This window comes from Suncus etruscus, chromosome 9 (assembly GCF_024139225.1).
Source record: "Suncus etruscus isolate mSunEtr1 chromosome 9, mSunEtr1.pri.cur, whole genome shotgun sequence".
Lineage (NCBI taxonomy): Eukaryota > Metazoa > Chordata > Mammalia > Eulipotyphla > Soricidae > Suncus > Suncus etruscus.
This window is the reverse complement of record NC_064856.1, coordinates 102,992,267-103,005,459: the sequence shown is the minus strand read 5'-3', so window position 1 is coordinate 103,005,459 and position 13,193 is coordinate 102,992,267. Positions and strand designations below refer to the sequence as shown.

At 35.6% G+C, this 13,193-nt stretch overlaps 1 protein-coding gene and 1 non-coding gene across 2 annotated transcripts; one reads left to right on the top strand and one right to left on the bottom strand.

The window, feature by feature from the left end:
* Positions 1-3,343: 3,343 nt before the first annotated feature.
* LOC126018738 (olfactory receptor 1440-like) lies at positions 3,344-5,470 on the bottom strand. Its single transcript, XM_049780833.1, has 2 exons — positions 5,342-5,470; positions 3,344-4,300 (listed from the first exon to the last, which is right to left on the bottom strand). The coding sequence occupies exons 1-2, from the start codon at positions 5,468-5,470 to the stop codon at positions 3,344-3,346; spliced, it is 1,086 nt and encodes a 361-aa protein (XP_049636790.1).
* On the top strand, positions 4,992-5,120 carry LOC126019413 (small nucleolar RNA SNORA51). The gene has a single exon (XR_007499129.1). It is a non-coding gene; the product is annotated as a small nucleolar RNA SNORA51 (small nucleolar RNA).
* Positions 5,471-13,193: the final 7,723 nt, after the last annotated feature.

Sequence of the window (13,193 nt, the reverse complement as noted above, 5' to 3'; positions counted from 1 at the left end):
AGGACCACGGTTCGATCCCCCGGCGTCCCATATGGTCCCCCCAAGCCAGGGGGCGATTTCTGAGCACATAGCCAGGAGTAACCCCTGAGCGTCAAACGGGTGTGGCCCAAAAACCAAAAACCAAAAAAAAAAAAAAAAAAAAAAAAAGATGTTCTCACTTAAAATACCCAAAAAACTATTGAATAAACAGAAAATAATCATGAAACTAAAAATAAGAAAATATGGTCAGTGAATACGATCCAGCTCTACCATTCCTAGGAAAATACCCTAGGAACACAAAAATACAGTACAAAAGACAAGGCCACAGGCAGGCAGGAGCCCCGCCTCTCGCCCGGCCTGGACAAAACAGGATTCGAAACTGGCACCAGCGCCCCTTTGCCCCGCTTCATTGAGGATAACAAGGAGATTGTCATCAATTTAGCCCAGACAATCTTGGTGGCGGGCAGCATTGGCTGGCTGGGGCTGCCTCATACGCCCAGCAGAAACAGGGCCAACATGCCCTACTGGCTAGGTCTTTGCACTGTGTCCTGTGTGTCTATAAGAACTGCCACTTCCTGGGACGTCTTAGCCAACTGCGTCGCCCTGTATGCGTGCATGTGGGCCCCCAGGAAGAGGCCCAGGACTGCCCCCTCACTTGTGAAATGAGAAACTGGAACTCTGGCCCATGCACAGGGGTGGGGAGGGGCGAGTGCTCCTATACTCTCACCCCATCCAGCCCAGGAACTCTTTGAGCGGAGCAGTCTGCCCGGCTATGTGAGTTTTTGAAGGAGAGCTGTCTCCTTGGACAAGTGGGTGATTTCCACGCAGGCAGCTCTGTTGGGAAGGGATCTCATGCTCTCTGTGTGCAAGTACCTGTCAGTGACGAGCCTTCCGCCCTCCTAATTAAAATGTCTGTAGCTGCTATGTGGACTGTGGTGCTAGTGTGGTTTGTAGACCAACAATTGGGACCTATTGCAGAAAACATGGGGCACGCCCAGCCTCGTCCCAGAGCTGTACTATTAAAAGGTAACGTTTTTACAACGCCCCCCAAAAAAATTCCCTTCCTTACACCTATATTCATTGCAGCACTATTTACTACAGCAAGACTCTAAAAAAGCAAGATGTCCCTCAACAGATGAATGGCTAAAGAAACTATGGTACATATACACGATGGAATATTATGCAGCCGTCAGAAGAGATGAAGTCATGAAATTTTCCTATACATATGTGTACATGGAATCTATTATGCTGAGTGAAGTAAGTCAAAGAGAGAGAGAGAGAAAGACGTAGAATGGTCTCACTCATCTATGGGTTTTAAGAAAAATGAAAGACATTTTTTGCAATAATTTTTAAAGACAAAAGAGAGGAGGGCTGAAAGTTCCAGCTCACCTTATGAAGCTCACCACAAAGAGTGATGAGTTTAGTTAGAGAAATAAATACATTAAGAACTATCCTAACAATGAGAATGTATGAGAGGAAATAGAAAGCCCTGTCTAGAGTACAGGCAGGGGTTGGGGTTGGGGAGGGAGAATTGGCCATATTGGTGAAGGGAATGCTGCACTGGTGATGTGGGGTGCTCTTTACTGACAGAAACCCAACCACAATCATGTTTGTAATCAGGTGTTTACTGTAAATAAAATATTATAAAAAAAAGTGGGATGGGGGCCAGGGGAAATAGTTCCAAGGTCTGAAGTGTATATGCATCAGAGGTAAGGTTCAGTCCTCCGGTAATCTCAAGTCTTCTGAGAACCCTAGGAATTGGCCCTGAGAAGCATGGATATACTCAGAGCCAAGGAATAAAAATGTTTTATATAAATGCAAATATATGCAAATATATAATGCAAAATTAGTGCACATATGCTTCAAGAAAAAAAACTGGCTTAATAACTTATATCTTGAAATATATATACACACATACACTAAGAGAGAGACTCCAAGCTATTGGAAGAGAGATTGCTGTAGATTTTAATATGTGGATCTAGTAAAGCAAGCCCCTTTTCACCTCTAATTAGAATATGTAGCATCTTTAAATGGCTGCACAGGTCATTAGGCAAATGTAATATCATTTACTAGCACTCATGATTAGGAAAATAAAAATAAAAAATGGGATATGGTCTGTATAAAAAAGTCTGGAAACAGTCACTGTTGATAGGGTGGTTCAGCCTCTATGAAAAGCAATATGTAGACTATCAAAAATAGGAATAGAACAACTTTACAACCCAGTGATACTACCTCTTGGCTTCTATATTTAAATCACAAAAATGCTAATTGAAATGCTATATATAAGTATATATACACCTCTGCTCAGCACAATATCAAGATGTTCCCAAATCCATAAATATGGATGCATAAATCAAAAAGTTGTGTTACATATGCCCAACTGAGTAATATGTATCTATAGAGAAATTAAAAACAAAATTTGTAGCAACATGAATGGAACTAGAAATATTATGCTGAGTAGTCAGTCAGAAAGAAAGGGATAGATATAATTATCTCTATTAGATGTGGGTCTTAAGAATACACTGGAAATGGGCCGAGAGCTTAGCATGGAAGTAGGGCATTTGCCCTTGTATGCAGAAGGACGCGTGGTTTGAATCCCGGCATCCCATATGGTCCCCCGAGCCTGCCAGAAGCGATTTCCTGAGTGTAGAGCCAGGAGTAACCCCTGAGTGCTGCCGTATGTGACCCAAAAACCAAACCAAAACAAAACAAAAATGCAACTGGGAAGGTACAATAAAGGCAAATAATTAGAAGGACTGACACACACAATTTAATTTGGGGGAGGTGTTTTTGAAATGGATGAGAGTTGTGGTTTGGGGGAAGAAAGGTGGATATACTAGTACGCAATGAGGCATTGGAACTATGTGCATGAGAAACCATCATTAATAGATTCTGTAATAGACCTTGATCAAATAACAGAACGTTGATTAATACAGTTCTAAAATTAATAATTATACAGGGTATTGAAATCGGTTGAATAAATTCAGAAATGCTGTTGAATGAGAAAGAGCTATCTACCATTAGAAATACAATAGAATATTAAGACCAACATCACTAGTGTTTGGAGTGGACTTGACTAATAACTTTTATTAATAGTGAGAAAATCTAACAGTCAGATTTTCCAAATGTGAGATAAATTTAAGTGGACTATTAAAAAAGTGTATGTTTTCACTTTTCCATAAATATTTTGGTACAGGCTGTGTCTAGTTATATATTAACATTGAAATAAATATATCCTTACTTTTTAAATCTGTAGCTCAAGAAATAATCTAATAAAACTGCCATGGACATAGTTATATCTGCCCCAATTTTTAAATTTTGGGTTTATGTTTCTGTTAATTGAGGTAACATTGCTACTTTTTTTCTAAGAAAAATGAGTAGCCCTCTTTATTATCCTCTGAAGAGCTTCTTTGATCTCTTTATTTCTCAGACTGTAGATAAGAGGATTTAACATGGGCGTAAGAATAATATAGAACACTGAAAGGAATTTATCCTGCTTCTCAGAGTGGTCAGAATTTGGATGCATGTAAACAGCAAGAGCTGTGCCATAGAAAAGGGTCACCACTGCCAAGTGAGAGGCACAGGTATTAAAGGCTTTGAGACTACCTTTCATTGAGGATATCTTCAGGATGGAAGCTGTGATGAAGCCATAAGACAGTAGTATAAAGAGTAAAGACCCAAACCCAACAAGCACAGCAGCAAGGAAAAGAATTGTCTCGGTGATGAAGCGATTGGAACAAGACAAGATAATAATCTCAGATATGTTACAGAAGAAATGTTGGATGACATATGGCCCACAGAAATACATATTAAAACAAGGGACAGTTTCTACTATACTGCAAAGTAAACCACTTCCAAGGGCCCCAGCAACCATCTTCTGACAGAATCCTGGCGCCATGATGGCTGAGTATTGTAGAGGGTTCCCAATAGCCACATATCTGTCATAGGCCATGGCAGCCAAGAGGCAGTACTCAGCTTGACCCATCCAAGATACAGCAAAATACTGGGTGGCACAGGCAACGAAGGAAATTGATTTTTCATCTTTGAAGAAATCTGAAAGCATCCTCGGGCTGATGGAAGTAGTAAAGCAGATGTCTAGGAATGAAAGACAACTGAGAAAAAAGTACATGGGTGTGTGTAGATGGGAGTCCATTCTGATTAAGATGATCAGAGTTAGGTTCCAGAACAGTGTTACCAGATAGACTCCTAGGAAGACTGGAAAGAGAACAAGCTGCAGTTCTTTGTCATCTGTGAGTCCCAGAAGAAAAAATATGATCACTGAAGTGTAATTTCTATCCTTTTCCATATTTAGCTCCATCTGCTAAAAGTAAAATGAAAAAAATAAAATGGCATTACCCTCAAATTAGCAAAAATAAATGTTTTTCCCCTCTTCTAGTAATTCAGTTCATTATGTATAGATTTTTGAATTAATCCTTTATATTTCTGTATATAGAAATAATGTTGAATGGATCCTTTTCACAAAATTTTCACTATGCCTTTTAAAGCAAAATGGTATGTACTTAACATCAATATATTATTTTCTAAAATATTCATATTGAATGTTCTACTTCATTAAATATACACATATATAGAGTTCTTTAAATAAAAATAAGTAAATCATAAATTATGAAAATACTTCCCATATGATTTGTTAATTTAATATGATTTTATTCAGCTTTGCATGGCTATTCACTTAATGCTTAAAGAAGTGTTTAAAACATGGTTGTTCTCATGTATAAATTGGAACCCTGAAAAGAATTTTCATAAAATACCCAAGAGAGCAAAATTCATTTGATATCAATTATTGAAGATGATAAGTTATTAAGTCTTTCCACTTTCTTAAAGACTGAAGAAACATAATTGTATCACAGCAAGAAGCAACTTCTAAGCAATTAAAATTAGAAAAAATCTTGAGTGTATAATAAGCCCAAATGAAAAAACCCATTATTTTCTTTTCTTGAAGCTACAGGTTTTATTCACTTAATTCAGAGACAATTAAAAATTAAATTATCGACCTCCCAAATCTTACCACAGTGTTCTTTACACTGACTGTATAGAAAGAGGAGGTACAGTAAATGCACCCTGTATACACCTCAACACAGGCTCTTTGCCCGGTCTGTATTGTGAATTGGGGGACAAAGAAAAATCAAATTATCTAGAAGAGTATTTTGGTTTGGTATGACACAGAAGTGACTGGGCACTGTCAGTACTGCTAGAAGATTATCTGGACTATATAGGAATTTCCCACTACTCACTTACTCCTGTTCTTTGAGCCATGACCTATTCTTAGAACAGAAATTCTGAACATCTTTACTTATAAATTAACATTTTGTAAATCTTGTATAGATGTAAACTAATTTACTTTTGTAAATCTGTTGGAATCATTAGGCCCATTTTCCAATGACTTCCTTAGCTTATGGTTGTATTGAATTCTCACGACAATCTTGAGCCCATTGAGGAGTCCCAGATTATTACAAACTGGAAACACCATGTTCCTGCAAAGAAAACTAGGAAATGAGGCAGGAATTTTGTAGGATAATTTCTCCTTTTCTCTTTGGGTTTAGTCAGAGGAAGGCAAATAGTAGGTCTTCAAAGCAATGGATCAATAACCAAAAAAATATTTTCTATGGACATCTTACATTCTTACATATGCTATAAATGCCATTTTCTCCAAATAGCTCTTAGAACCAATCCCAATGATGACACAGTTTTGTTCAGGCAAGCTTAAACTAGAAATAAAAAAAACTCAATTGAAAAATCTACCATATGTCTCTTGAGCAAGAATAATTTGAAAAAAAGTCTAGAGAATTTTGGGAGGAAGGCATTGATCTTAATGGAATAAATTAAGGGACTAAAAATACCTATTGACATTTGTTGGGTCCCCTTTACTCCTTGACTGGTTATTGATGGGTCCTCAAAGAGCTCCCAGAATGAGAAATTGATTCCTATTCCCCTTTGCCCTTGGAGGGGGAAGAGATCTTGGTAATATTTATCTGCAGCAAATAATCCAGAGAGGAGGGTAAAAGGGTAAGAAGGTCGTATGCAGAGTCCTTTGTCAGCTACTACCAGCTCCAAAACCTAGAGCAGCTATAAACTGTCCCCAAAAGACCTGAGCACCTCTCTCCCAAACGTTTATTATACTCCTCAACAGCATCCCCCCCTGGAGGGTAATAGGTGGGACAAACAGGCAGAGATAATAATCTTATGGAAATGTTTTCATCTATAACAGACATTAACATCAAGCATGCCCTTCTTTTTTCCAATCATTTCTCAATAATCTTAGTCCCAAAAGTAAATTAGAGACAATTGCTATATATGTTAATGAATATATAGATGTCATTTCCCTAAAAAGGGTCATTTTTATAGCTCCAAGGAATTATTAAATTATGTAATTTGTTGCAAATTGGATGAAATTCTAGGAATTCATGTTTAGTGAAGTAAAAAAAATGGTCTAAAACAGTATGATCTCATCTGTGATATACTGAATAAGAGAATGAGGGAATACAAGGTATTAAAGGAGGATGCCTAGATTACCCTTGATCCTGACATATTTTACATGGAAAGAAAGAAATCAAGGGAAGAGGCAGTGAGGAAGTAACAGGTTCAGAGGTCAGGGCCTCAGGAATATCATCTATCATCTATCTATCATATATATCGCTCATGCTCACACAATCACACAAAAACAGACAGGGTAGTAAAATAAATTATAGAACACTAAATTGGAACAGAGATGAGACAGGATCAATCGCATTGAAAATCTCTTTGAAATTCTCCTATCAAACTTCAAACAACTCATTCATAACAATAAAATTGGTGCAGAGTTCCAGCAGAGAAAGATAGCAGTAGAGTAAAGATAGCAGTAAAGATAGTAAAGAGTAAAGATAGCAGTAAAGATAGCAGCCTAGAAAATTCAGTCAGTACTAATAAGCTTAATAATTTTTATCTCAACAATACTGAAAGCATGAAACTTAAGCTGCAATCACCAAACTTTTTAATAGTGGAGAAGAGAGTGAGAGTTGTGGGATGATGGGAGGTGACACCGGTGGTGGGCTTGGTGTTGAAATATTATATGCCCCAAACTCAACTTTTTACATAGTTATATAACTAAACAAAACATTTTTTATAATAACTTCTTTAATTCAATCATACAGTTACAAAATCGCTCATGATTGAGTTTCATTTATATAAAACACACTTTTCAGCAGAGCAGTTTCCTCCACCAATGTGCCTGGCTTCCTTCCTGCCCTCAACCCTGTCTGTCTCTGTGGAAAAACATTTTGCCTCGCTCTCTTTCTATTTTTTTCTTTTAGACTCTGTGGTTTGCAGTATTGACTGAACTCATGTCTGATGCATACAAATAAAGCTTTTATTTTTTAAATAACCTTTCTCTCCAAAATAACCTCTCAAAACTTTCTAAAACATGAATTTTAGAGATAACATCTTGAGGATGTTTATTGGTCCAAAGGAATTGGTCCAGGTATAAGAAAGTATAAGATCAAAAATGGAAGAAGCTAAAGGCAGACATGAATAACTACAGAGTTTGGTAGGTAAAATTAAAAAATCCATGGAAGGCTTTTAGCATCCAGAGTGACAACAGCTAAGGATAAAAATCAGTGAAACATCAAGGTAGGATGCTAAAAAACAAGAGAAAATAGGAAGAACTCAAGAGGAATGGCAGAAGCTGGAGCGATAGCGCAGTGGTGAGCGTTTGCCTTGCACTGGCCTGACCCAGGATGAACCTGGATTTAATCCCGGAGTCCTATATGGTCCCTCAAGTCAGGAGCGATTTGTGAACACATAACCAGGAGTAATCCCCGAGTGTCACCAGATGTGGCTCAAAAACCAAAACTAAAAAAAACAAAAAAAAAACTGGAATTACATAAAATTTCATAAGAATCATCTAAGTCCCTGAGAAAGATGAAGTTAATTTTGATGAACTATCAATCATAAATGGGTCAGAGCAATAGCACAAGGAATGGGGCATTTGCCTGAGTTTGTTCACCTGTATCCCATAAGGTCCCCCAAGCATTTTCATAAGTAAGTCCTTAGAATATAGAGCCAGGAGTAACCCCCCAGAATCACTCAAAACTAAAAATCTTAGCTGAGAAAATTCCCAGAGTTGATTGAATTCACACAGATACAAGAGACTCTAAATGTTCAAGTCAAAAGAAGTCCAAAATGATTTATCAAGACTATATAGGCTAGAAAGTAATGATGAAATATTGTAAAATAACAAAACATAACCACAATACTATGAAGAAGTCACCAAGACTATTTGATCCAGTGTTACTATCTTTCAGATTTAAGGAACAATACAAAGTTTCACAGATAAACAATGATTGGGAACTTCATAATTTTGCAAGTAGCACTGGAGGGTCTTATTTAAGATAAACATGCATAACTTCTACAAAATTTCTTCATCTTAATAATTTAACTCAAAGTAAATGGCATAAGTAACTAGTCAAGAGACGCAGGGTGATGGGATAGATCAGAAAATTGAACCCAACTTTCTTCTGCTTTCAAAGACACATTTAAAAAGTCAGAACAAAGATGCTCAAAATAAAATAAATAATTCCCTTTAACGGGCTAGATTAATTATATTAATATCAACTACACTTCAAATTAAAAAAAGGAGTTATAAAAAAACAAGGACAGAAATTTCTTTTTTTTTGGGGGGGGGAGGTCATACCCCGCAGTGTCAGGGGCTACTCCTGGCTACACGCTCAGAAATCACCCCCAGCAGACTCGTGGGACCATATGGGATGCCAGGATTTAAACCACCATCCTTCTGCATGCAAGGCAAACGTCTTACCTCCATGCTATCTCTCCAGCCCTGGACAGAAATTTCTTAATGATCAAGCTGTATATACATTTTGAAGAATTCACATCCCTATACAATTTATGCATCTAATAAAGTACAATCAAAATACTTAAAATTATTGCTAAGACATCTGAAGGAAGATATTGACAGCAACATTGTAATACAATTGGATACCTCAGCACCTCTTTATCACCTCTTGATAGATGAACTAGGCAAAAACTCATCAAGGAAACACAGGCTTGAAGGAAGAAATAAAATAAATGGACAACAGTTATGTATAAAAAAATATAGGGGCTTGAGAGATAATATAGTGGGTCAGGAACTTAGCCTGCATGAGGCCACCCTGATTTGATCCTTATAACCTCAAATGGTCCCCTGTGGCATGATTGATTCCTGAGCACAGAGCCAGGATTAGGCTTACTACTGAATATACATTCCCTAAAAAAAGTTGAATCCAAACTTCACTCCAGGGCACATAGGAGATTATCTAAGACAGATCATATGCTAAGTCACAAGACATAGCTCCATAGAATATATTGGGGCCGGAGAGATAGCACAGCGGTAAGGCATTTGCCTTAGACACAGAAGGACGGTGGTTCAAATCCCAGCATCCCATATGATCACCCAAGTCTGCCAGGAGCGATTTCTGAGCATAGAGCCAGGAATAACCCCTGAGTGCTGCCAGGTGTGACCCCCCCCAAAAAAAAAGAAATATATATTTTATCAACTTCATTACTATAAACTTTTTCCTCATTTGAAACTTAAAAAACTCATCACTGAATAGCCAGTAGGACAAAGAGGTAATCAGAACAAAATCAAAAGATTTCTGGAAACAAATGAGAATAAAAACACAAGCTATCAGAACATATGGGGCACAGCAAAAGGGGCATTGAAAGAAAAGTTCATAGCAATATAAGTGTTCATTAGGCAGTCCAACCTACTTAAATAACCTGCTTGCACAGTTTTAGCTAGAAAAAGACAAAATGAGGAACCCACAACAAGAGGAAGAAAAGAAATATTTAAACTAAAAGCAGGAATTAATAAAATGAAAATTAAAAAAATTAAAACTCAACAAAACCATGAGTTGGTTCATTAAAAGAACAAACAAGATTGGAAAATCAATATCAAGACTTCCTAAGTGAAAAGCCTTTAAATGGAGTCAAATATAGAAGGGGAGTCATCACAAAAAATATTACAGAAATTAAGAATATCATCAAAATTACTTCTAAAATATTTATAACATAAAATAGGAGAACTTAGAAGAAATAGATACATATTTGGCTTCCTATAAACTCCCAAGCTTGGAGAGGAAATAGAGTATATGAACAAGTCAATTATTACCAAGGAAATTGTAATTATAATCACAAATCTCCCCAAAAATAAAAATCTAGGTTCACATGGATTACAAGTGAGTTTTTCCAAACCTTAAAGACATATTCCCAATTATTTGGGGGGGGTTCTTTAAGAACGTTGAAGAAACAGAAATCCTCCTAGTTTCAATGAGGCAGACGTAATTCTGATACTAAAAACAGAAGCATCACACAAATTTATCTAATAAACATTTCTCTAATAAAACATCTAATAAAATTTTTTCTTTAATAAAACACCTATTTCTCTAATAAACATCAACTCAAAGATCCTCAACAAAATAGAAGCAAATAATAAAATCCATAAAATATGCACTATGATCAAGAGTGGTTCAATCCTGGGATTCAAGAATGGTTTGATTTATGCAAATCAATCAACATAATACATCATACCAGAGAAAAAAAATAAAAAATACCATATTAATATAGTAATCAATGAATAAAAAGAATTTGACAATATCCCACATTTGTTCATGATAAAAAAAATGTCTCTCAGAAAATTGAAGTTGAAAAAAACTTTCCTCAACATAATTAAAGTCATGTCCCACAAGCCCACAGTAAACATTGCATTCAATGGTATAATACCGAAAATCTTCTCTTGAATGTCAGGCATGAGACAAGGTTTCACATGCTCATCTTTTCTATTCACTACGGTATAGAATTCAGTATAGAAGCCTGTGTTATACCAACCAGACAAGAAAAAGATATTAAGGGCATCTAGATGAAAAAGTAATCAAACTCTCACCATATACAGATTCCATGACACTATACTAAGAAAATCCTAAAGACTTCACCTCTCAAAAATCTTCTTAGAAGCAATAGACTTCTTTAGTAAAAAGGAAGGCTGCAAAAATCAATGTACAGAAACCCAAGCTTTTTATCTGAAAATAATTAAATAGGTGATAAATATATATTTTAAAAATCAATAGAACTGATCATTTGCCTTAGAAAATCAAGGACTTTAGAGTCAACAAAAGAGGAAGAAACTTATACAAAGAATCTATAGTAAGAGTGCACATGAAAACATGTACCTTATTGGAGGGTTAATATTGTCATAAAGATAATTATTTTACAGATTATTATACAGATTCAATTCAGTATTTATAAAAATACTTACAGCATTTCTCAAAGACATAGTTAAAACACTGTTGAAATTTATGTGGGTAAATACATCACAAATCTCCCAAAAGCCACAGAAGTCACAGGAAAAATAAAATATGGCAAGTTTTTCTTTTTCCAGCTTCAGACTGTCTTATAAAGCTATAAAAGAACAGGGTGGCACTGGAATCAGAATGGACTCTCAGGTAAATGAATTATAAATGAGAGTCCAGATAATGGTTGTTAGGTTTATGAACAGTTAATCTTTTATAAAAGGAGCAAAAATGTATGAAGTATATAGGACCAGACCAAAGAACAGTGAGTAGTGCACTTGCCTTGCATGTAGATGATCCAAATTTGATGCTTGTTATCCTATATGGTCCAAGTTCCTTGGACTATATGGTCCAAGTTCCTTGGACTCTAATTCCGAATTAAATTCACCAAAAGTGAAAAGTGAGATTTAACAGGGTGAGTCCAGTGGACTATAGTTGAGGCATATTGGTACTTAGTAGTATGTTTGCTTTGGTAACAAATATTTTGAAGAGGTATAAAATTCTATCTCTAAAGCATATGAAATCTTAAAAATAGACATTATCTCAAGTAAAAAGAAATACTTAACAAATCTTCAACAGGTAGAATTCACCAAACTAAAAGTTTCTGCCTGCAATTTCAAAACAAACAAATAAATAAATGTAATATATTGATTGGGACAAAATATTTTAAAACTATGTACCAAATAAAGACTACTATTATATATAAAGAATTCATTAATTATTAATCAAAAATCACCCAATTTTAAAATGGCAATAGAATTAAAGAGACATTTGATAAAAAAAAAACACAGCCAAGAAAAAAACTAATTCTCCACATCGATATCTCTTCATATCTATTTGAATATTAATCACCAAAAGGATAAGAATCAAATAATACTGAGCATGTAGAAATAAGAAAATATTTGTGTATTATTTGTGGAAATGCTTAACACTTATTAGTGAAAAGCTTAATGCTATAGTCACTGTAGAAAACACTGTAAAATTCCTAAAAAATTGAAAAGAAAACTACAATTAAGTTCAAGTCTGAGTAAATATCAGAGCAAATAAAATTACAAACTCAATCCCACATCACCTTTTAAAAATTATTTAAACACTATGATTACAAGATTGTTCATAATACAGTTGAGATTTTTTTTTCAGTTACAAAGTTGGTCATGATGGAGTTTCACTCACACAATGTACAACACCCTTTACTAGTGCACATTTCCTGTTACCAATGACCCAGTTGACTCTGGCAATCTCTCTCTCTCTCTCTCTCTCTCTCTCTCTCTCTCTCTCTCACTCACTCATTTTTCTCTCCATTTTTTTTCTTTTTAGACACTGTCATTTGCAATACTATTAAGGGGATTTATGCTTATCACTGTACGTACTTTCAGCATTCAGCACCAGTTCTTGTCCAGAGTGATCATTTCCAAATATTATTGTCATAGTGATCCCTTCTCTGCCTAAATTGAACTCCTCTGCTCTTTGAATCCCACATGTCTTGTAAAATTACTCACAATATCCCAGACTGAAATTTCTAAGAGCTCCATTAGTAGATGCAAGTATCAAGAATTGTGGTAGTAATATACAATAGAATATTATTCTACCATGGTACAAATGGAAATCTTGCTATTTATGACAACATGGATGGATCTGAGAGCATTATACCAAGGGGTATTAGTCAGACAGGGATAAACAAAAGTAACACTTAATAAATACAATAAATTAAAAAAAATACACATTCATATAAACAGCAAATACAATGGTAGTTACCAGAGTAGGGGTGTATGTTTCTGAAACTTTTAAAAATTACATGCACTTCTAACTATAAGAAAAAGCTTAGAAATCTAAAGTAAATCAGAAGAATAAAAAAATAATACTCTATTGTACTTC

What these genes read in the sequence shown, in the direction of transcription:
- LOC126018738 (XM_049780833.1), bottom strand. Translation starts at nt 5,470, where the DNA reads ATGGTGTTTCCAGTTTGTAATAATCTGGGACTCCTCAATGGGCTCAAG. An exon ending in ATTCCAACAGATTTACAAAA is followed by an intron (nt 4,301 to 5,341) that starts GTAAATTAGTTT and finishes TTTTACTTTTAG; the next exon opens with CAGATGGAGCTAAATATGGA.